This window comes from Onychostruthus taczanowskii, unplaced genomic scaffold (assembly GCF_017590055.1).
Source record: "Onychostruthus taczanowskii isolate IOZ18803 unplaced genomic scaffold, ASM1759005v1 scaffold39, whole genome shotgun sequence".
Taxonomy (NCBI): Eukaryota; Metazoa; Chordata; class Aves; order Passeriformes; family Passeridae; genus Onychostruthus; species Onychostruthus taczanowskii.
In genome coordinates, this window is record NW_024501348.1 from 450,748 (window position 1) to 476,194 (window position 25,447).

The 25,447-nt window shown below is 37.4% G+C and overlaps 1 protein-coding gene across 1 annotated transcript in view; it reads left to right on the top strand.

The window, feature by feature from the left end:
• The window catches only part of MMS22L (MMS22 like, DNA repair protein), an 88,837-nt gene that overhangs the window by 26,194 nt on the left and 37,196 nt on the right, over positions 1-25,447 (top strand). Inside the window, exons 12-14 of the mRNA XM_041412335.1 lie at positions 3,368-3,487; positions 3,898-4,118; positions 6,510-7,019. Coding sequence (XP_041268269.1) covers positions 3,368-3,487; positions 3,898-4,118; positions 6,510-7,019 — 851 coding nt within the window. The remainder of the gene's footprint in view (positions 1-3,367; positions 3,488-3,897; positions 4,119-6,509; positions 7,020-25,447) is intronic.

The following is a 25,447-nucleotide window of genomic DNA, read 5'->3' on the forward strand; positions in this document are numbered from 1 at the left end:
AGCGTTGAAAAGTGGGAAAAAGCAAAACTGATAATATACTCTTTGAATGAACAGCAGGACAGAATTGATGATACTGCCTTTAACACTTGGCATGACTTTGTTAGTTAATCCTTTCTGAGCCATCCTTTTCAGCATATAGCCTGTTATCTACTAAAGATGCACAGCAATAGCTGTGTAAAATAAATTAAAATAAATAATAGTGCTGAATTGCCCGTTTGCTGGAGAGGGCCGGAGTTGGTAGTTAAAAACTTCATTTTTAGGTATAAGGCAACTTAAAAACTAACCATATTTAGTACTATGTTCATCTGCCTCAGTCTTGTGCTTCTTGCTCCCTGATTTCCCTATAGCTTGTAGACTGAACATGCTCAGAAGAATGGCAATTTACACTGAATGGGGGGGAAATGAAGAAGAAATAAGTATGTGTAGTTTTGTGTGTTCAAAAGCATCTGAAAAATGTGCAAAACATACATTTGTAAGATAAATTGATAATCTCCTAGCAATGACTATAAATGTCTCTTCATGTGAGCTTCAAATTCTGTGCTGTGAAAAGATGATTCAGTAGGTGTTGTTGCAGCCACTGAGGGTAACAGAGCATCAGAAAGCAGCAGAAGCTGGAGTTAGCTTTAACATCCTTAGGACAGCTAGTATTGGGATACAAAAATGCCTATCCAGTTTTAAATCTGCAGTATTGTGGTAGTTTTATTAATACTGTTGTGTTTAGTGGTCCACATGCAGGCAGTAGAGAGCCTAAGGCATGGTAATCCAGGATATGCTGGATTTTGGGTGTGATGAGGACCTCCAGGAGATGATGCTGCGTGTCCAGGTGAAGGTGGTTGAGGGGTGCCCCAATGCCCTGTTCCCGACAGGAACTCCTTTAAGATTCAGTCAGCCTGCTGCTGAACAAGGAAAAGATGTGAAGGTGTTGTTCATCCTATGGGATCAATTGTGATGGGAACCAAAAGCACCCTGTGAGAAGATAGGAGCAATCAAGGATACCTGGGCAAGTGTAATGGGCTTCTGCCTTGGATATATCCTTTCAGCTTCAAACAGGTGACTAACAGCTGAGTTCTTCAGGCACAAATTGCTCTCTTTTTAAATTCCAGGCAGATAAGATTTGAAAATTGCTCATGTGAAAAAACTCCCAGTTCTAGCTCAAAAAAGGGAGTTTTTGGGGAAACTAGTTGTATGAGGTGTTTCCTACCTTTTCTGTAGTTTGGAATTCTCGTCCAAAAGAAGAAAAAAAAGCTGGTTTACAATTCCTTTTGTACTACAAAATGAAAATTGTTGCAGTAGTAGTATTATCATGACTGTATTTGTCTACTAGGCAACATCAAACTGACTGGATTTATGGGTTGTCAGTATAAGAGGAATTTGTGTTTATGAAGTTTTATTGTGAGAGTCAAAAGCTTTTTAGTTCGTGAGAACTAATAGCAGTCTGTCTTATTAGACTTCTCATTTTAGAAAATAAATGCTTTGTGCTATTTCATTTCTGCCTCAATTTTGTTATACTTCCACTGTTTTGTTTTTTTTTTTTTTTTTTTTTTACCTTAGGGGAGAGAGAAGTATTTCTTGGGTTTCTAGGAAAACCAATTTTGTTACTACAGTGGGAGGTCATAAGAGAAAAATGTTATGTTTAGATAGTACTATCATTTTGATAGTATCAGGTGTTTCTCCCTTCTGTGATAAATTAAAAGCTGACTACCTCAAGAGTTCTAATAGTATTTCCAGCCGTGCAAGAGACCATTTTAAGCAAAAGAGCAATGAGAGAATCCATTAATCCCGGGGATTTTTGAAGTCTGGATACTCTTTTATATTAAATTTGAGATAAAGCCTTCAGTACTATCTTAGGTTTGGAAACTGTTCTAAAACTATGGTTGGACAGATAAATAATGGTTCAAATTAAAGCTGCTCAACTGCTGTGTTTATTGTTGAATTATTTTAAGTGAAGCAGTTGTTGTTTGTTGAATTAGATCCTAAACATAACCCTAGATTCAAAATACAACTTCGAGACTAAGCATTCTCTTTCTGGGAATTTTTGAATGGTATGCATTTTGGGTTTTTTGTTTCCTTTTTGGTTTGGTTTTTTTACAACCTTGTAACTGGGTAGATACCTCTAGAGAAATAGGTATGTTCAGCTGCAGGTTTTTTTGTTTTACATCAAGACTCTTGCTTTTATTGATAAAAAACAAGCGCAGCACTTCTGTCCCTTGTTTTTCGTGCAAGATTGGTGATTTTTTTGGAAAGTCTATTGAATTAATAGTTATGTCATGTATTAAAAAAATACTTCAGTATCACCTTTCAATTGTAGGCATTTTTATTACATTTGAATTACTATTCTGGATATTTTTAATGAGTCTTTACTGGAAAGTTACTTTCCTATTTCATTGGGTTTTGTATCTTGCACATAATGTGTTGAATTTATAATTTTCTATGACAACTGAAAATGTCTTTTCAATTTTCAAGCTGTTTTAGGAGTGTACCACTTTAGAAGCCATATGCCCTACATTAATTGTTCATGAGAAGAGAAGGCGCCGTGGTTAGAAGTTCTTGTAGGTGATTGCATAATTGTTTGCAGTATTGTGATAAAGTGTAGCAAGTCAAGTTTTCCACATGAATGTATAGCCAGGTAGAGACAAGTTAACGAGTTAGACTCATTTGTGTGGCATTGAAAACAGGAAAGAAAACACTCCAAGACAAAGTAAGTCATAAGAAGTAGCACTGTGAGTAAATCATAGAATCACGTAATATTTGGAAAGGACCTTAAAGGTCATCTACTTCCTCACACCTCTGCCATGGGGTACAGGTGTTAGACTGACTGACACATGTAAAAGTCTACTCTTAAGACAACTGCACACAAGTTGGTCCATTTTTGCAGGCAGTGGAGACAATAAAGCCCTTATGGGAATTATCACCCTAAAGTAGACGCCTAAAATAGGCTGGGTTCAGCACATGATTTTAATTCAGAGCAAGGAGCTCTTAATATCCTACCTCCCATGGAAGTTCTCTTTTGTTGTTACCAAAAGATGGCTGAGAATAATTTCACTTTCATTATCCTACAGTTGCTACCTGAATGCTTCACTGTGTTCAAATTGTTTGGTATTTCCCATTTTCTTTCCTATGAACTTTTTCAGAAGTCTTTTCCAGCCTAAATGATTCTGTGATTCTATGATTCCTGGATAACCCAGCATTGGCTGCTTTGCAGGGTACAATTGTCAGCTTTTATTTTAAAGTTCATTGCTTGTATTAGAAGATGCATTTACTCAACAGTATGTAACTAAAAATATATTTTATATTGGGAATTACTTTGAATAGTCTGGTAGTACTGGTTTTATGTGTCCTACAATTAATGTCTTACTTCCTGTTCAAGACTGGTGTGTTGGAGGAACACTTACGAATGCATCTTCAGTGCTGTTTGATTTTGTGTAGTTTCTGGGATTTGAACCTATCTGTTGTCACCATACTCTGGGATTATTACAGCAAGAATCTGGTAAGTAGATGGATATATAAAAATGTAGAATTGCATGTAGACAGTTCTTGATTTTTGCTGATTAATTCTGATTTTCCTGTAGCCAAATTTGATTGCTATACTTCTGTAAAACTACCTAATCAATGACAGTATCCTTATATTTGCTGTTTGTGTAATGAAATCATGTTTAAATTTGTTATGATCCATTACATTATGAAATTATAGAATATAATCTATTTTAATGCTATTTTTCATAAGGACTACTTAAAGATCTTGTAAAAATACTTTGCACACAGTTACAATGCATCTTTATTGTTTTAGCCGTGGTAGGAACTTATCCTTTTGTTCCTGTGGAAGAGTGCATCTTACTGCCTTTGTAATATTGGCATTTATTATTATTTATAGTATTTTGTTTTCTTCTGTTCTTTTAGAACAGCTGCTTTACTGTTCCTTGGCTTGGTCTGAAGGATCTGGCAAATATTAGTAAGACTTCGTTGTCAATGCTTGAGTTGGTGAAACGCTGCTGCTGTGAACAGCAGGTCCCTTCTCTGTACAACTCCAGCAACAGTTACTTCATTTTCCTCAGCATTTTGGCACGGATTATGAAAGAAGAAAACAATGGTGTGCATCCTTGGAAACAAATTAAAGGACGGTATGGATGCTATTTAGTTTGTCTCACTTTGTAACAAGTGTAATGGGTTAGGGGCCCTTCCAGCCACATGCGAGGCAGAGGGCACTCTGCTCATGACAAAGTAAAGGGGGTGAGGGATCCAGGGTGACTCATAATTTGAAGAAAGCACTTGTTCCCTGAAGTTTCTGTTGCCAGCTGAGGCTGTAACAGGGTCCAAGAATCACCTTGGCATCCATAGATTGGGATGATTTACCTCATCCCACTGGCCAGGAATTTGGTAGACTGGCAACCAGTGCAGTGGTACAACCCAGTTGCCAGATAGGTAATGTAATTAAAGCACAGAAATTGTGTTTGAGCTGCATGTAAGCCATGTGTTGTTCAGGAACATGCAGACTGACACTTGCTAGACCTGCATGTTCATTAGAATATTTTCTTTTCAGTGGTTTTCAAAATTTCTCGTAATATTTTTGTGAGGATTTTAATATTTCACTTAATCTTGCAACATACTAATTAAGCACAGTCAGTCATGATATAAAAAAACATAAAATATATATGCTCTAAATGAAACCCTTGATGTTTTAGATGCGTACTTTAATCTGTAAGACTTTTCTTATAGTAATGAGATAGCAGTTGTAATGATTAGTACAGACTTGTTAATTTTTTTTTCGTTAGAGAAAACAAATAGTTCTGGTTTAGGCTTTTGAGTTCTTTAAAAAGATTTTGTTAAGTGTTAATATAAATAATTAAAACTTTATTAAGCATTAGTAAGATCTTCATGTACGCAAGTAGTAAACATTAAAAAATTCCCACGTGTATGCACACCTTACAAAGTTGTGGTGTTTTTCTTCCAGAAAATAAGGGTTATCTTGGCTATCAGAAAAGAACAGTATGCCTAATGTCTATGTATGCTTCAGAAATTGTTATAGTCCATAATGTTTGGCTTTATGCCACTGCAACTACGTAGAAACAAATATGTTCTTGGATTTTGTATCAGTGTCTTGCTTTTTTTAAAAATTATAATTAGCCAACTCTTTTCTTACTGAAATAAAATTATACTTACATTTTTGTGCTCTTAGAGCTTATTACGTTCCCTAATTTAAGGGGGGGAGTAATAACATACAACTCACAGTGCATCAGTCTGTTGAACCATTTTTCTTCATTTCTACCTTGAAAAAATCAATTACACAAGTAGCAAAATTTAACAGCCTTACAGCTATGATTTTGGGATGAACTCTGTTTTCAGTAGCTAACCAAGCATTAATTGATGCATGAAAAACATAAATGCCTGTCAGTAGTAATTTACTACTAAACAACATTAATTAGATTTGCTGTAATTTTTGGTGGCTAGATTTGATAACCTCAACACCACTTCCAACTATTTTCCAGGTGACAGAATAGGAAAACAGCACTTATGGATGTTTAACTACTGTAGATGGAGCTTATTTTAAATTAAAGGTGAAGGATGTACCTGAAGTTTCAAACACAATAATCAAAAAGTTATGCCGTTTTCATCTTACTCCTTTGTTGTAGGAATGGGGATTTTAAAATAAAAGTCTACATCCAAGCAAAGGTCCCAGAAAAGATCTCTCTAAGCTTTTGCCTTTTTGGCAACCACTTTAAAGTTTCAAAGTCGCAGTGCTTTGTCACCATCAGCTGTATATGACTTGGACATTGTCCTGTTAGCAATGCAGATAAAGTTTCATAACAGCTTCCTACCTGGAGAAAGGTTTCTCTTCCAAATGCCTCAGTTTCTGTTTTCTTTCAAACCTGTCCATGCCATAGGTGAGCAGTACAAGTTGATACAGACTTTGGCAAAGCACTGTGGAGAAAAGGAATTTTCCAACAGCAATCTTCCTTTTACTGCAGTGATGGTTTGGTAGGTGAGAATTTGATCACTGCATCTGCAGCACGATAACATAATAGCAGAAACCAGTGGCTGATTTCCAGGTGGAAATGAAGATGTTCCCAGGGAAGAAGTTGGTGTACAGGAATGGTTTGCTGCTGCAAAGAGATGCCACTTGACAGCTCCCTTTCCTAGGAGCCCTCATGGGCTAAACTTGATTGATTTGAAGGCACATATGAAGGGCATCCATCACAGACAGTAGAGAGTCTGCTCATAACATTGTGCTCAGCTTGGTACTAGAGGTTAGATAACGGGGAAGGGTTAGGCTGCACCTCCAGTTGGAAACAGCGTGTGCTTTAAATCGAAAGCAGAAACTGAAAGAATGTGTCTGTTCCAGTAGCTGTAAGAGTAACGAGAAAAAAACAGTATTTAAAATTTAAGGGTTACTGGAAGTGGATAACCATAAACTAAAAGCATGAAAATATATTTTTAGTGACTCAAAAAGATAGAAAGTTCCATACTTATAGAAACTTTCTCTTTCCTGGTTTTTTTTTTCTTTATTTTTGTAGAATTTATTCCAAGTTCCATCGAAAAAGAATGCAGGAGCTGACAGAAGTGGGGCTGCAGAACTTTTTTAGCCTGTTCCTCATGCTGGCAGTTATTGTGGAGACAGAAGATATAGTGAGTCGAGTGTTGGATCTTTTGGATTTTCTGACTCCATCCTCCATCACCACGGCTCGGAGAGCTCTCATCTGGAGAGGTCATTTTGCTTTTCTTTTAATTTATGTTGAGAAGAATATGGACATTAGTGCCCTGGCCGAGAAAATTGCAAATGCTTTCCGTGAGAAGGCAAAGGAGTTTTTAGTAACCAAAAATGACTACATGCAGAGACAAAATCTCTGGACTCTGCTGTCAACCTACATTGATGGTGTCCAGGAAGTGTTTGAGACCAGCTGCTACTTGAGCCTTTCTGAGGAAAAGTTGCTAAATGATGGCTTTACTATGCTGCTGCCTGCATGTCGAGGAGCTGAGCTGAGCCTGGTCTTGAATTTTCTTCAGATTGTTCTAGCCAGACTTCGGTAAGTGATTTAGTTAAGTTGTGGATTTAGACTAACATTTTGTTTTTAGGGTTAAACTGTAGTTCCTATTATTTTTTTTACCAAAAGTGAGTAAATGGAAAGAGAAATCTCTGAAGGACTTTGAATGATATGTTAAATTTCAAAATCCACCAATACTTTAGTGCATATAGAATCTTTGAAATGTTTCCTTGCTATTTCAGGAGATTAGGTTTGACATCATGATGATTTGTAATTAATCAGTGTGTCTTTAGAAAGTAATCCAGTTGCTTCTATTTCAGACAATATCATCTTTGGTACAGGAAATTTGGAAATTATTGTCTGTGTTAATTAATTGGGGGGGTGTTGTTTTTTTGTTTTTGTTCCTTCATTGAATATATTCATTTTGCCAACTTCTCATTCTCTTTTTTTTCTCTTTTACCAAGCTTGCATTCAAATACTATGGTTAGGGAGATTTAAATACTTGTCTGGGGTTCGATAGGAAAGAAGGAAATCATATTTTACCACTTTCAAGCAGTTTTTGCTTTGATGTACTAGTTCATTTTTCAACATCCACAGTGCCCTTCAATAAGCATATTTTTTTTGCCTACTGATGCCTTTGAGAAGCAGTCCTCCAGTTTGAAGCCCAAACTGCTTTTTTTTTTTCATAAGATATTAAGAGGTATCTATTGATCTGCCATTACTTCAAATGTGCAAGACTGAAATATGTGTAAAGAGCTGTGGAAGAGTGCATAATAGGAATACTGAGGCCCATATGCAAGATCTCTCTTTAACTAGGTTCTTTGTTATTGTCTAGTAGTTAGACTGCAGCTGTCAATAGCTTATAGATCCAAAGACAACTGTTTTTCAGGCAGTCTTTTGAAAAAAGATGAAGCACAAAACTAAGTTTAGTTGATTTATTATTTATTATTTCAGTTCAACTGAATGTATTTCCTGGAATAAATTGGAGACTTCAAAAATACTTTGACATTTTCTCTATTAACTAATACACAGCAATTGTTGTGTTGCTTTTAAAGATGAAATATGGAGGAATTTTAGACTGGTGAAAAAATTGCCTATTTTAAAAATTGCCTATTTTTTTGGCATTGTTTTTAAGCTTTCCAGGGCTGGGGCTTATGTGGCCCTCTTGTAACACAGAGAAGAGGGCATGGAAGTTCAATCTAGACTTCTCAGGTCATCACAGACAAGGTACAGGACAGTATTAGTACCTTTTTTTACAAAAAGTAGTTATTCTGAAATATTTGAATTACCAATATGCTCAAATAGTAATTGGTAGGAGATAGATTTTTAGCCTTGCTTTTAACAGTTATTTCAGTTTCTGTCTTTATACATTTGGTTGCTGTTATTCTATCTTCAGCGGAACTAAATTCCTTTACACTTACAAAACACTTTGGTCTTCGGGTTGCATGAAACAGGAAAATGTTAGTGATTTTCCTGCTTTGACAGACTCACTGAAAACAGTCAGTCCTCTGTTGCCATGCAAATAAAACAACACTAAAACCATTAAAACCATTTTTTTTTTGGTTCAGAAGATATGGATGACTTTGTGCTAACCAGATGCTAGAATGTTACTGAATTGGCCAGACTGATTAGGCCTGGTCTGCTGTCGAACTCAGAAAAGGATGAAATGCTTGTTTGTAAAATCCAGGCTGATATAAGATAGTAGGCATTTCATAAATATAATTTTTCTGTACACTGCACTCCTAATAATTTTATAACTGTATGACAGGGAATTTACAGGTAGGAAGGAAGTGAGATCACTGATTAAAGAGACAAGCAGCTCCCTCTAGGCTGTTAGGAAATAATAACTTCATATGTTACTTTCTGTTAACCCCAGATGATGGCTCACAGGAGCATTCTTTATTGCTGATTAAGTAGCATTATGAAAATACTGACTTTGTTGTGTTAACTAAGTGCCTCAATATTTAAAGCTTAAAATGTCAAATGGTTTTAACGGTCCCCTTTAACATATCTTGTTGGATTGCTGGAATCTCATTCCAGGTTTCCCAGTTGTTTTTATTTGAGGGTATTGTAAAAATTCTAGTCTTTCATTGTCAGAGTGAGGTGTAGCCAAAAGCTCTTCTTTAATTATAGCTATTCATGCTGCTGTGGTTAAGGGTCTGTCAGCATTTCCATTATAAACCTTTATTTTCAAGGGTTTGTAACATAGCAGTGAAAACTTGCTCTGGGCTAAAACTTGGCATACAAGGATTTGAAAGTGCACTTGTTCTCTTTCTTTCTTTTTTCTTAAAAGGCATCTGAAAAGAGACCCCCACCTTCGCTATTTTTACACCACAGTGTTTTAAAATAACCCTTTCCAGCTTTTTCTTGTCTTCTGGAAAAGTACCGGTAGCTTTTGATTGTTGTATTTACCTATGGTTAGACTATTTTAAATAAGGTTTCTTAAACCATTTTTTTTATTGATTGTTACCATTTTGGTTATTTTGAGATCCATATATTTAAATAGAACTGTCTTGGCAGGAGAATTCATTTTTATCAGTTTTTGATACATGGTGAGTGGGTAATTGGAATCAAATGCTACTTGCTGGCACTTGCAAGTATTTGATCTTCAGAGTAAGATTCACTGTGAAGTGTAAGATTGTGTTTTAATACAGTCTCCTTTTAAAAGCATGTAAAAAAACCAGTAAATAATCAAGAAACTCCCCTAAATCAAATTATGAAGTGCTTCCTTCCTATGTTTGCTTGTTCTGCTTCTAGCTCAGACATGAGTTTTTTCCTTTTTTTTTTTTCTGTTTTTAAACAACGGTTTAAAATTCTTATTGCTTTGTTTTGGTTTTATTTTAGTTTTTTTACTGAAAGGTAAATGCGGGATGTTTGCCCATGTGTGCTTTCATTTGTTTCAAATCTCTAGCACTATCTGTCATCTAAGTGCCTTGTGGCACAAAAAGAAGCCCTAGGTTAATAAAAATACAGGCATTAAATAGATTTGACAGAACTTGCTGCAGAAGTGGATACAAGGCTCAGAGAAATTGGCTGTAGGAGCTGGCACTGCAATGTGTTACACTTAAAAGAAGTGTTTGAAACATGCTAAAATGTCTTGTATTGTAATGGGGTATTGCTTTGACATGAGCTTTCTCTTATTATTGTCATCCTGGCATTTGGGTTTTGTTGAGTGTTAGCACAGAGTTACAGGACTATAAAATGTGAGTAGATAGCCTGCTGTGCTCCAAAGATCTTTGCTGAGTTTCAGGGAAACTTGGTACTGATTCCTGTAGGAGAAATGAGAAGTACCACTAACCTAACACCATAATAAGTGGTAATTTTACTTTGAAAACCGTTTTTATGCATTTGTGCCCATTTATACTTTTTTGCTAATTTTTGAAAATTTCAATGTATAAATTTTATAAGCTCTTAGAGCAATATTGACAAAGTAAACTGTCTCTAGAAGAAAGTTACATTAATAATTGGGCCATGGGTAACAGGAGAACTGAATGTTTCTATCTGTTTGAGTGTGTTTAGCCTTGAGGTTGTCAGAGAAACCACAATAGGAATGGATTATCCAGTATATCTTTGCTATGGAAATGTACAATCATTTGTAATTTTTTTTTTAGTTATACTTGCCATCAAAACAGCCTGTGGGAAGCTTTTTTGAGACCAACAGAAGCATCTCTCCCCCTCTCTGTCACTGTGTAAGTCAGTAGATAAGCTCAGGAGGAGAATAGAAAGGTTCACCCTCCTTCTTTTCTTCCCCCTCAGGGGTTATAGTGTTAGTCTTTGTAAAAGCTTTTTTCTGATGTTGAGCTTCTGAAAACTGTATTCAGAAGAGTTTGGAAGATCATGATTCTTCACTATCCCATCCCATCCTGTGAGGATATTTAGAGCTACCAGCTGCGATGTCCTGATAAGCACGGAAGAAAACTCTGTGACTAAGCCACTGAACTGAGAGTCAGAAGATGTTAGTTTAGCCTAAGATCTCCCAGACTTAATGAATGACCACTAAAAGTTGCTGTGAACTTTGTTCACCTGTGTGAAAAAAAGGAAATAAATCCTTCCTTTTTCACTTTGCAACAAATATCCTCTTGCCTGGGGAGCAAGTATGCCTTCCTATGCTTGACCTATCTTTTAAAGTATTTTAAAGTATTTTATTGTTTTTGAAGTTCAGGTATTCCATTAACAAAACGTGTTTAAATGACTGTAATGAAAATCTAGTCCCTAAATGCTCTAATGCATGAGAAGCAAGCACAGATTTTAGAATATAGCAGCATTTTGAGGTTTCCTATGTCTAAATCCTTAAAAATGATCTGTTACCACCTTCTGAGCAAATAGTGTGTGTTCTTAGCTATAGCTGCTGCCTTAGGGTGTGGCTCTGGTAATTAACACTGAGTTTTCTTTTTCTTACTTTGTGGGATTTGAGGTCTTTTTTCCGGTTTTTATTGGAGACTAAAATTATGTTTTGCAAATTTGTATTCTGACCTTCAAAGTTGACTAGCTAAAACTAATGTGTGTTTTGATTGTTTCTCCTCTACTGTGAGAGTATTACTGTGTAAAGAAATTAAATGAGGCAGCAGCATGCACTGGAAATGTGTCCCTAAATACTTTGCATATAGAAAGTTCCTGTATATGTCTGTCACTGGTTGGTTTAGGTTTGCAAGAATTTTCACTTCTCCTTCTCAGTGCCCATTTTCTTTAATCAGTAGGTAGACATGTGAAAGTTGAACAATTGATAAACATTGATTTTGCATTAGTGTTTAGGATGTAATAGAGAGCATCTGCCTTAGAAAGAGGGCAGCAAAGCTGGAAGGCATGCCCTGTGAGGAGTGGCTGGGGTTTTGAGGCTTGTCTGGTTTGGATAAAAGGAGGCTGAGGCATTGCTCTCTACAGATTCCTGAGAAGGGGAAGTGGAGAGGGAGGTGCTGAGCTCTTCTTCCTGGGCTCCACTAACAGGACATGTGGCAATGGTTCAAAGCTGCACCAGGGCAGGGCTTAGACTGGACATCAGGAAGCATTCCTGTAGTGAGAGAATGGTCAGGCACTGGAACAAACTTTCTAGAGAAGTGGTTGTTATCCCAAGCATGTCATTGTTTAGGAGGCAATTGGACAGCACACTTAATAATTTGCTTTAGCTCTTGGTCAGCTCCGAATTGCTTAGGCAGCTGGACTAGATGGTCATTTTACATCCCTTGCATTATATTAGAATATTATATTATAATAGAATAATCTCTTCCACTGTTCTATTCTAGAATCACTTTGGATCAAATTGAAACATTAAAATCTATCAAGAAACCTTCTAATTGCTGATACCCAAAAAAAGTCAGTCTTGGTAGACACCCAAAGCTAAAGAAATTCACTCAAGTCTAGTACTTAGACATGAATCATGCAGATACACAGTTCAATCCCCTGTGCTACAGATGGAAACACTTTTTTGTTCCATTGTATCCATTTTATCTTCCAAAAATTAATCCACATAAGCTTTCTGTAGCCAACCTGACAACAGTACAAGACTTCTGTTGTGAAAGAGTAAATCCATGAAAAAAAGAGTAAAACCATATCCAGGTGTACTGAGAGCCTGCTGCTTAGGACCCGGCAGTTGTTTAGAGAAATATGTGCTCCCTGAAGGACATAAAGCACAGATTTGTTTTCTGATGGAAGTGTCTCACTTCTGAAACTATTTTCCCTAAATTAACTTTCATCTTGGTTTTCCTTTTACTCTTCACATGAGGTGTGAAAATGGCTTTTCATATGGAGTGGATTTTTTTTTTGTTGTGGATGTTAAACAAAAGAAATATTGTTGCCAATAAAATCATTATATGCAAGTAGCCTTCTAATCTCTTAATTTTGATTGTTTCTTCGTTACCTTACAAGATCTATATTTCTTCTCTCTTTAGGATATCTCATGTCAGATTTAAGGCTTATTTAAAATGAACAGAAAGCTGAAGCAATTTTCTTTATTCCATTTCAGTCTCCTAAGGCCTATTTCCCCCTGGTGAGCTCATAGCAACAGGGGGGTTTAAGGGAATTCAGCTTTCTGCAAATTAATGTCTCACATCATGAAAATTCAGGACCTTTTTTTTTTTTTCTATGTCTTGAAAAAGTAATACAGTGAGTGCGAGTATTATTTCTTGCCAGCGGGTGGAAGATGAATGATTTTGTCACAGTTTTACTGCTTGATGAGCAGTGTCCTGAGGGTCAGGCTTAAGTCTGTGTCACTATGCTGCTCATTACTCTTGAGCTAAATAAGGGCTGATTGGATCTAAATTGCCTAGCACATGGGCCGCAGATGAGCTCAGTGAGTAGGGGATGACCTGCTATTCAGGCTGGGAGTAACCCCGGTGTGCAAATGCTGCATTAGAACACCGTGGGAGAATGAGAGGCTACCGACCGCTGCCAGCAAAAGAAATCGAAATGTAAAAACTCTTTGATGCTGCAATGTTAGAATTTGAAATGTAGGAAGTGACAGGTTGATGGTACTTATCAGCTTTGGCTGGATTAGAGAACAGTGTCATCTTGCTTATATAATGACAGAAGAATGAAGCCCGCTCCCAAGTACTTTGCGGCGCGGAGCCGCTGCTGGCAGAGCCAATGCTGCCTCCTACTGACAGCCATCCTGCGCGGGAGCATGGAGCAGCCACGGGCGCTGGCTCCGGGCCCAGGGCTCGGCCGCCCTGCCTGCCCGGGTGCCCAGCTCTGCCCGGGGTTCTGGGCTCTCAGCAGAGAATCAGAAACCTGGCTGATTAAATAGCAAGCGCACATTTTGGGACAACGGCAAGCCCCTGTCTTGGATGTGTCAAGAATGTTTAGACGAGTCAATTATGTGCACTGAACCAGACACATCTGGCTCTGCTTCACCCAGAATATTTCCCTTTGTGCTCTTCTCTCCATTGCTAGCCCCTGAGATGGGAGTTGATATCTCTGGAGAGGAGAAATAATTTGTGCCTATATGTTTTAAAGAAAGTTGACCTTTAAAGTGGAGGAAAAAATCTGAATCAACTCCAAGGAGAATCCTTATGCTAACCAAACAGATAAACGTACCTGTCTTAATGGAGGAAAATGAAAAGCAGGGAAAGCACCTGCTGGGTGCTGGACAAGACAACATAGATTGAAGGATTTTGTGCAGTTCTGAAAGATTCAGTTCAGTGGATCAGTAGAATAAGCTTTTGGGTTTTGTTACCCTCCCCCCCCCCCCCCCCCCCCCCCCCCCCATCGCTGATACTTTGGCAACTGAATAACAGCTACAGTGGCAAGAAATAGCTGCTTGCTTCATTTTATCCAAATTTGTTTCAGATTCTGTTACTGACAGCTGTAACCTACCAGCATCAACTCTTGCTACTAACTTCTGGGGCTGACTAAACAGCAAAAACAATTTGTTGTGTTTTCTTGAAGGCAATGACCAAGTGAAGAGAAGGGATGAATCTCAATACATTGTGTTTTCTGTTTACTCTTTAGTGTTTTTCTGGGTATATGCTGTTTGATTCTTCATCCCCTACGATGCTTTTGCTTATGATTGAATTTGTTCTTGGACATAAACAACTTCTAGTGTACTCATTCCTGGGTATCCTAAGCAAAAAAAAAAAAAGGCAGAAAAAAAGAAAACAGCCTTAAAAGTACAAACAATTTTTCTGTAAAATGGTGTGACTCTGTGGGAATGAGAGAAAATTTTCACAAAAATCATCAGTAGTGTAAGCCTTCAGTGTTACTTGTGTGATCTTTTAGTATTATCAGTGTTTAGTGGCATTTGTTCAGATCACTGAAAATGAAGAACTGTTTAGCGCAAGTAGTTGCACTAGATGGAAAAGATTTAAGGTTTGAGTTTGTATGTAGCCAGAAATTAGAGGGTGTTTCCCTGTGTTCAAATGGAAAACAAAGCCAGAATTTAAGGTTACTTTGATATTTGAAATAAATTACCATCAACAAGAAGAAATAGTGAAGGCCAAGTACTGAAGGTAGGAAGAACACCTGGAAATAGAACATGGAATACTTGACTTGCAGCCATATTGTCAAAGTATGGGGAGGCGAGACGGGGATCTCCACGTCTGGAGTTGGTTAAAGTGAGATATCTGCCATTGCTCTTACCCCATTTTTGCCCTTGCTTGTAGACTTTGCTTCCTGCCTGCTCAGCACAGATTCTTGCAAAGTCCAGTATTGTCCCTGCACTAGCACAGTTGCACCTAGTGCAGTGGGAAAAGCTGGAATTGTTTTTGAATTGGAATTGTTTGTGAAGTGGATTCCCTTGTATCTTGCAAGGAGTGGGAAGTGTACCTGGTACTTATGCTTTCACCTCTGTTTACAGGATGTTTATTTATGTGAGTTTCTAAGACCACAGTATCTGCAAGAAAGTCTGAAATTTGACTGGTATCTATTGGCTAACTAACTTTTAACAGTGACTTTTTTATGCACACAGCATGTGTGATATTACAAAGCAGGACCTAATGTGACTTTAGGAAAAAAAACCAAAAAAAAAGTAAATATTGTTTTGAAGTGTGTTAATAAAAGTCCTGCAGGTGAGAAGAGCTGCTTATTCTGTGTTTAGCTGCATTGTTCTCTATGCAGTTCTGGATATGTCATTTTACAAAATATTTATGAATAAATTGAAAACTGGAGAGAGTCACAGAAATTAATGACTAGAGTAGGCAGTTTGTATAAGTTTGGAAGTGATTTCAGCTAGGAAGAGTTGAGGGAGACATGCTTGAACTTAGCCAGTATGTAAAAGAATGTTACAGGTTTTCTGCTGTTCTTCATGCTACTGAAGACAGAACTGGTTAATTTTGAACAGAAGTTTAAAGTGGTTATTTAGAGTAGGCTGCAAATGTAGCACTTTTGCAGACTTCAAGAGAGCCTTGTGGAAGCAAACTTATTTTCTTTTTTTAGATATTTTTAAAATTTCCCTGTTCAGTTGGGAGAGAAAAACTGAACCTTTTAGTTAGTGCTACTTGTTCTTGGAATTTCTGGGGTGGGAGTGTAAAGATGGCTGCTACTGCATGCACTGGACAGTGGCCCTGCTGAAAAGCGTGATGAGTGTTTGAGTCTTGAAATCTGTCTAGAAAATCACTTCACAAATGCTTTTTTAGGCATTGATACAGGGCATGTAGATGTTCATTGCCATGTTTTATTAGGCTTGGAGCAAGTCCAAGTGTCACTAATTGCCAGTGGCTAAATGCTCCAGCTTTCTTTACAGTGGCACTAAAACAGGGACAGTGAAAATTTAATGGGAAATGAGCCCAAAATAGTAGCCACCATATATATCCTCCCTAAAAACAAACTGGAAAGAAGAAGGCATGCTCTGAAACATGTTCATTGTGCATCATCTCAGGATGTTGTGGGGACCTCTTCCTAACATTTCATTTTTTGGGAGCAGCAAGTAGAGAAAGGTAAAAGCAGTTTGTGGTTTACATAGTTGTCTGATAAGCTGAAGGTGCTGTCTATTCCCTCTTTCACAACCAGAAGGCCCTGTTTATGTCTAATTGGGGTTAATTAAAGCCTCAGGGCAATACTGAGCCCCTGCCAATGACTGTAAGGTACGGACATAATCCAGGCTGCAGCCCCTCACTGTAGGGAAGGGGGAGTTAATCACGAGCTTGTCACAGGCTCTGATAATGCTTCTGAAAATACTGGCGTGAACTTATTTTTGTTCAGATAGTTCTGTTCATTCATTAATTTCTGGCTGTTATCAAAGAGTTGTATGAAGTGTCTGGTTTAATGTGCACGCTTGCAAATCTGTTTTAAGAGGCAGAAAGCTCCTGGCCCTCTCTGTGGTAATGCAGGGGCTGCACAGGCAGCCACAGCAGCCATTATGCACGCAGCAGGAGCATCCTGCTGCCAGGGATGTGTCAACCTTCACTGAGGGGCAGGAGAAGGGAAGAACAGGCAAGTACAGATGTGCTTGCCAGGACAATGAGGTTTCCTTCTACTGCTGTTTGCTATCTTGTTTTCCTTACAAAAAGTCAACCATGAGAATAAACAGCCTATTTTTGTTGATACTCTTGTTTTTCTGGACATGAATATATTGTTTAGGTATTGGATATATGCCTTTGGAAATACTTCTGCCAATTAAAAATATTTTAGAGCTGCTAAAGATTTGCTCCCAGGGAATTCCTCTGATTCACACCACACCTATTTATATTAAAGGGTATTCTACAACAGCTTGAATTGGTGAGGGAAAACTGTGTGTATTTGTCCAGTGTGTTACATTTATGTGGACTTCTGTATTAGGTGCAAAGATGACATCAGAAAGGGTAATGTACTGCAATCATCTCTTAAATAATAATTAACTGTAACACAACCATGATCATCCAAACATCATAGGGAGAGTGAATATAGTGACATCAGAAAGGGTCATGTACTGCAATCATCTCTTAAATAATTAACTGTAACACAACCATGATCATCCAAACATCATAGGGAGAGTGAATATATTCAGACAATCAAGGGATTTTACAATATAATTATTAGGCACTGGGGAGATGTGACCCTGTTTAGGGTAACGGGGAGCTGTGGTTAATTGATGCTAGGATAATCAGATTTTTGTTGTTTTATTGTCCTGAGACCCTAGGCTTTGCAAGAATATGTGTGCATGAACTTAGGAAAAAAAAGAAACCCCAGGCATATGAAATTTTAAGCCTAAAAGTGAACCTTGAAGTTATGCTTACATTATCTTGCCTTGCTGTACTGAATTACTGCTATGATTATAAGTGTTGAGAAATCATTTATATTGTCTGTAAATCATCCCCATTTTACATCACAGTGAAAATTCAATACATCTTGATTCTGAGTAGTTTGTAAAGGTATCTATTTTCCCAAGACGTGAAAAATTACTAGCTTTTTCCAAGTCAAACTCAAAAATTGAAGGTGTTCTTTTCTTGTAGCCAAGAAATTTTTTGTTGTTTTCTTTCCTGAAAGAAAACCTTTGATATGTGTACAGTCTGAATGTTACGACAGAAAATACAGTGGATGCAGTCCCCCTTGAGCTTCATTATCTTCTCCAAATTTAGACTGTGAGATAAGAAAATGGCATCAAGTTGCACCAGGGAAAGTTTTCATTGGGTATTGGGAAAAAGTTCTTCATGGAGAGGGTTGTCAACCACTGGAACGTGCTGCCCAGGAGGTATTTAAAAAAGGAGATGTGGCACGTGGGGAAATGGTTTACTGGTGGACTGGGCAGTGCTGGGTTAATGTTTGGACTTGATGATCTTAAAGGTCTTTCCACCCTAAAAGGTTCTGTGATTCTGTGAGGATGTAAAACAGAATTTCACTTCATTGAAGTTCATTATGAAAGTGTTTCCTCTGCACTGCTGTGATATTGAACCTGTGGAATTTCTAACAGCTCCACCTGCCAAGATTTGAAGATTAAGTGTAGCATTGTTCTTAATAAAAGTTTGTCTCTCGCTCTTTTTGTTTCCCATTCTCTTTTTCATGCTCTTTCTTGAAACAGAGTAATTTCTGAAAAATCTTCAGCAGTCCTATCTCCATGTAAATTAATACTGTAAATTGTGCTGCTAGTGAGGGTGGAGGGGAGTAGTAAGAGTGGGTGGGGGGAGAGAAGAATTAAAATCATTCCAATAAATGGTTTAATTTATGCCTCAGCCGTTAAGCATGCTCCTGGTTAACAGAAATACCCTTCAGCTACACAGGATTTGGGAGGGTTGGAGGGCACTCATTTGCACATAAATAGCCATTAACTGATAAATTCCCAGAGGTCTCCTGTTGCATGCTAGTGGTTCTGACCTACTTAGCTAGCTTAAATTTGTTTTACAGAATTATTATAATTCCATCCTTGGTACTTAAACTTTGTGATTAATGCATGCCTCACAATACAATTAAAGTATAATTACACAGTTTTACAGTTTGCTATCATGGTGTTATTATTATTACAAAGAGCTGGATTTTGCAAATATTAGAAGAATTAGAGTTCTGATACCCATCACTTTGCTGTTATTAAGTGATTATGTTAAATGGGACCCCTTTATGTCTGAAGAATGAAGTGGAGAGAGGGGAATCATTAACTAGCACATCAGATGGTTTCTAAGTGATTGAGGAAGAGATGTGTGGTGAGTTTTTTACACATCTGTAGATGATAGGTGCAAATACCTTTTGTTCTTCTTTGCCAGCTGCCTATGACATGCTCTAGGACATATGTGCTGTAATGCTTGAAAAAGTTTCATACTAAACATCTCTGTAACCTGTTAAAAATCATTTGTATGTGTTAAACTTTGATTTTATTCTACTTCATTGAATCTTTTTATTACAAGAACTTTTTTCCATGCTCTTAGGAAAACATGAGCAGCCAGATACAGATGTTCAATAGATCTGTGCAGTGTAGAGTAGGGTGTGCCTGCAAGGATGATACAGATCTTTCTCTTCTGCTCTGTAAACCTGGAGCAGTTCTCTGTGAGGGATCTTCCTGACTTTTCAGTTTGTGCATGAATGTGCTGCATATTTACACTGGCTGCAAATAACAATAAGTCACAAACACTACTGTTTTTACCTTAACTGTAAGGGTTACCTGGCCTTCATTTTTTTTCAGACCAAACTTTTTTTCTCTGGCTACTACTCATTCCTCAAGGAGTGATCCAAGAATCAGTAATGTTACTTGTATATGACCTAAAAACATTGCTGCTGTGGTGCATAATTCCTGTTACATCAATTTTCTTTTTTTTTTCCAGTGCAGCTGTTTCAGAAAACTTAAGTCTTTACATTAATGATTAATATAATTAGCAATTAAAATGACTGGAAAATACTTTTAATCATATTTTCCTTATTCCATTGTAAATAGAAATATAATTTTACTTTGTTTATCTATGAATATGTGCTATATTGCAGAGTTCACTGGTGGGAAATGGATCAGTTGATGCATTTTCTGAATTACACATTCTGTTCTTCTAAAGCTCTAAGGTTATACTATAATATTTTTTATCTATAATTGCAACTGGAGTGAAAACTCCAAATGTGATACAGAAATCAAATGTTGCACCTTCTAGTCTTATTTGATCCAGTGCCTTGGTTTTCATTTTTGCTTAGTTTAAAAAGACTTGTTTCTTATGTGGTTTTCCAGTTTTCCTAAGTTGTGCTATTCATTTCTTCAACAATGAAAATATTTCTTCTTTTTAATTCCAGAGAACACAAAGAGTAAAAGGCAAATAGAAATTCTTTCTTAGAATTATTACTTTCACATCTGTATTTTTTTTGTCTGTATTTATGCTGCTACAATGATATAATCTGTACTTTTGCTGTTATCATTTGAGCTCAGAAAACATTGGTCATTATTACTGATGCATGGAAGCATTCAAACAGGTAGCCAGTAATTATGCTTGGAAGAGTGTACTATATTTCAAGGCTTCCTACTTGAATATTCGTGAATTGGTTTTATTTCTAGTCTTTAAAAAAAATACTGCAGTGGAGTGTTTTAAATCATTTTCATGTGGCACTGCAAAAATGCAAAGGCACATTACCAGAAAGAAATGGTCAGCAATAAGAGCTGTTTTGCAAAGTTGGCTTGCACCAGCTACAACACTGTGTGGAGAAAACAGTTATCCTGTAATAATAAGACTAATGAATTCAGAAATCCATTGATTGAACTGGCTCTGGGTAGATTATGTGCAGGCTTGCTTCAAGGAGAGGAATTTATGAAATGTTTGCCGCATCCAGCAAGCACTGCTGCTATAATACAGCTGCCTCCTCAGTGGTTTGCTTTGATCCTGTGGAATGAAAGGACAGGAGGATCAGCTCAGGTCTAAATGAGATTACAGCTGGTTCGGCAGCTTATCTGGTCTAATGCCAACTAGTGTGGCTTTGCACGTCCTAAGGGGTTTACAACAGAAACTGTTTATTGAGTATCATCGGTTTACTCAACACAAGCAGGCTAATCCTTCCCAGCCTCAGCATGTTGTAGGATTGTGTATGAGCCAAACCAAAAGCTGGTGCAGCCAGGGCCTCCAGAGCCCTTTGTCTCGCTTCATATTGATTTTTTTTACCTGTGTTAAAGACAGTAAAAAATAAAACCAATAACCAGCCCTATTGTGAGCAAAAGGTTAATCTGACCTAAAAATCTTACAAAAGCATCTTTTAACCCTAGAAGTGATGGTAGTCTTTCTCTGACTTGTCACTCAAGGGATTTTCTAGTTTAGGGCTTTGAAGAGCAAAATAGGAAAAACAGCTGCAACATTTAACTGTGTCTTAAAGTTGTCTCTGAATTCTTTCAGTAGCTGCATAGAAAACTTTTAAAGTTATTTGTGACATTATTAACAATGTGTTGTCTGTCTGTGGTAGGTGACGCTGCATGGCAAGGACATGACATGCTGAATATAGGCAGAGTAGTAGGAGCTGGTAGGTGTCCCAGGGCTTATGCTGGTTTTTCACTATAGTGGTTTTTATGTAAAAAAAAAATAAAAATCAGAAAGCACCTTCATCAGCTACTTTCTCAGTGAAAAAACAAATATTGCAAACTAGACAAGTGCGTCTTAAGAAATTAAGTAACAAACAGGCACATAAAATCAGAATGTTTTAAAAAATTATGTGCTGCAAGTTTTTAAACAACATCTCTGTCTGTTTTGATATTAAATACAATACAATATTGCAAAACCAGCACAATTTAATGCAATCCTATTTTATCGAGCATATTTTCTATCTGAGGTGAGTCTTTTGGAAGGCATTACAGCATGTATCGTTATAATCAAATGTGTTTTATAGTATACAAAATATTAGATTAAGCTTCAGGAAGCCTTGCACAGTAGTAGCAATGCACTCAGACTGAAAAGAAACATGGTAAGATATCAAACCTGCATTGTTGGAATTATTGCTAAATACTTTATATTATTGGGAGTAATTAAATTGCTTTTGCCATGATGCGGAAAAGAGAATTTGTTGGCACACCTGTTTGTCAACTGCATGTGACAGACTTAAGCTGGAAACTGTTCGAAGGCTGTTGATTTCTATGTAAAAGATGACAATAACTTGAGGAACTATGAATGGCTCTTTTCTGTTTACTTCACCTAATTGGAATGAATGTCTCTTTAAGCTATATGTAAGCAGAGACATTACCATGGACACCATAGAAGCATTAGGAGTGTTTTGTGGAGAAATTGCTAAAAATGTAAAAGATAAATGTGAGCTTTAATAATACTTAAGCCTAATGGCTAAGATGTGGACAAGTTTCAAATGTAGTAATTGTTCATTTGCTTGTATTCTATCAAATCTGGTTGCTCTCATGTAGTGTTATACTTTAGCAGGTTTGAATATAAAATCTATTGTCAATGATTGCTTAAAGTCTGTTCAATCATCTGAACAGTGCAAATCACAGCATTTTGTCAGACTGTGAGAAGTTTTGCCTGGATAATGCTTCCCACACACATGGGTCACAAGATAAATTATGCACGCAGTTTTGCAGTGTAGCTGGTGCTGGAAGTTAAATGGATGCCCAGTGGTAGCACTTGTAAAACGTTTTCCTGTTATCACTACCAGGCGGAATTGATATTGTTGATGGTACCTTGGATCTAATAAACAATCAGTTTTAACAGTGATTTTTACTGTGTTTCAAAAGGGATGATGATATGCGTTTAGCAAGCCTGCCATTCTTCCTGGGTGACAGATTAGCTCTACTGTTTGTATTACCCAGTATTGGGAGCAATGTTAGTACAGGATGTTTTGTACCCAAAGTAATCACCTCCACTAAAAACATATATTACATGAACAGCGTCCTTTCCTGCAACAGATACTCCATAAGGAACAAAATAGATTTTGCAGGAAGGAAATTAAATACTTTGGTTTGGAATTTGGAAACTAGTTCATTGTCTTGAGTACAAGTTTCCTTGCCTTCCAAAATCTGTTTTTTCTCTTGAGAGGAAGATTTTCCTAAACCACTTCCAGTGTATGACTCCGAGCAGCTTGCTAGAGTATCCATCTGCATATGGGTTTTGGTTTTGCACAAAGACAGCTAGATGAGGTAGAGCAAGAGAGTTTCATTTTAGAAAAGAAAAACTTTATTTGAACTACAGTTCCTCTCTCTGTTAGTCTTGTTTTAAATTAGAGTATTTTTGAAGTATTTTTCAGGCTTCCTGCCTTAAAGATGAGTTGTGGGGTAATACTGACAGTGTTACAGGTGTAATGGTAAGATAGGTGTGTTACTGGAAATTATTTCAGAATGTCTGAAGAGACAACTGTGGGTAGTAGTACTTTTGGTTGGTTTATTTTCAGTATTTGGTTTAATATTTAATATTTGTCTTTGCTTCTTTGTACTTGAGCCTGGGTGAGGGCCTGCTCAATGAGAGAAACTGCATTTCTAAACCTGTGCTAGATAATGGAAGACATTGGAGAAGCTGTCCTGATGAATGTTTCACACAATTTGTTGAACTTTGAATTTTTTTTTTTAATTTTTTTATAGCATGGCTAAAAAGAATTTTAATGATCTTTACATAGCCAAATTTTGCCATCGCATTTCTAAGGTTGTAAACTCTTTCAAAATGATCTGTATTCTTTTGATATATTTGAATGAAACTGTGAGCTGAAAGAGAGATCCACTTTAGTACAGTGTGTGGGTGTCTCTTCCCTGGTGTGAGGAGTCCGTCAGCACTGGGAGTCTGATTAACTACTGGGGTCTGAATTTTAAGAAATTATCTGTTTAGGGTCAACCTTTAAGCTTTAATTTTTATTTAAGCCATCTGTACTGTGTAGCAAATTACTTTTAAAAGTCTAAACAATACTATAGAGAAGAGATGAACCTGTTGCATCATTATAATTCTCTGTCAGCTGCTGCTGGTTTCAGTGTCCCACAGAAGAGCTAAAGGCAAGATTTTGGAAATTACTATACCTAAAACTGGATTTCAGTGCTGGCCTTTCAGCACCGTTACTTGGCATTCCAGTCACACTATATAGCTATTGTTTCTCATTATTTTTTTTTTCTGAGAAAAAAAGACAGTAAGGAATTGGTAAGAAAGACTTAGGTTGTAAAAATTCAGAAAATATGTTGTATCTGAGTCTGGGCTGTTGTGTAGCTATAGACAGCTACATTTCATTGCCCTCCTGGTGTTCTGCAAGAATACGGTTCAAATAAATTATATTGTATAAGTAAGCAGCATATTGGGTTCCCAGTAAAAGAAAAGCATTGACATACCAATTTAAGTTGAGCAGAGGATGAACAAGATCATTAGGGGGCAGGAGCAAATGCTCTTACAAGGAGAGACAGAGAAAGATGAGTTTTTCATCCTTAGGAAAGGAGAGTAGTAGGTAAGATGGAATCAGATTCGTCGCAAAGGTTGTAGGAATCAATGGACTGAGATTGTGAGGAAAGAAGTTTTTATTAGAAATAAGGGTAACATTTTTACAGGCATTGTAACAAATTTCTAAAACAGGTTGTATAATTTCCCTCCTTAGTTTATTGAAGATTAGCATTGCTTTGAGTCAAGGGTTGTACCTCCGGGGGTCCTTTCCAAAAAGGGTTTTTTCTGTGACTTTAGCTTTTAATAAAAAATGCACAAAACAAAACCAACAAGTGACAAAATACAAATGGAAAACCTGTTTAACACAATGTCTAGAGTATGATGAATTTTAGAAGTACTGCTTAAATGGAAGAGTTTTATGAAAGATACCTATTTGCAATCTGCAGTTTGTCTGTTTATTAAGTAACATGGCTTGTAACTTTATAAGCTGTGTTACTGTTACTTTATTAAGTAACATGGCCCTTGCTTCTCACTTCAGCATTTTGGTTTCTCAGATAATCTGGCATTCTGATTCTCACTATAAATTATATTCAAGTATGAGTCATTTTATAGTGATGTGGAATGTTTCCGTATGCCTTCATCGGGGATTTCAGCAAGAAATGTACCCTTGCCACCAAGAATCCTGGTGGCATCCTGTTCTGCAGTAGGCAGAGCATTACCAGCTGGTTCAGGGTGGGAACCTTCCCCTCTGCTCATGGCGAGGCCACAGCTGGGTGTGCTGTGTCTAGTTCTGGGCTGCTCAATACAAGAGAGACATGGATATATTGATAGGGTTTAGTGGAGAGCTACAGAGATGATTTTGGGACTGGAGCATCTCTTTTGGGAGGAAAGGCTGAGGGAGCCTGGGCTGTTCACCCTGGACTGGCAAAGGGGGATTTTATCAATAAATAGAACTGTCTGAGGAGAGGGTGCAAAGAGGATGGAGCCAGGCTATTATTGGTGCCCAGTGACAGGACCAGAGGCATGGGTGAGTCCCTCTGAACACCAGCAAACACTTTTGTTTTCATTGTGAGGATGACTGAGCGCTGGTACAGGTTGTCTAGGGACATTGTGGAGTCTCCATACTAGGAGCTATTCAAAAACCATCTGGACGTGGTTGTGGGCAGCTTCTGCAGGCAAGGAGTTCACTCAGAAGGTCTTGATGAGGTTGAGTAGATGTTTCTTTTGATTATTTTGAAGGAAGGTACTCTTAACAGGGAACAAATGGTGCTGAACTTATTAGCTGTGACCCTCCAGTCTTTGGTTGTAGCTGTTCTGCTCTGATGG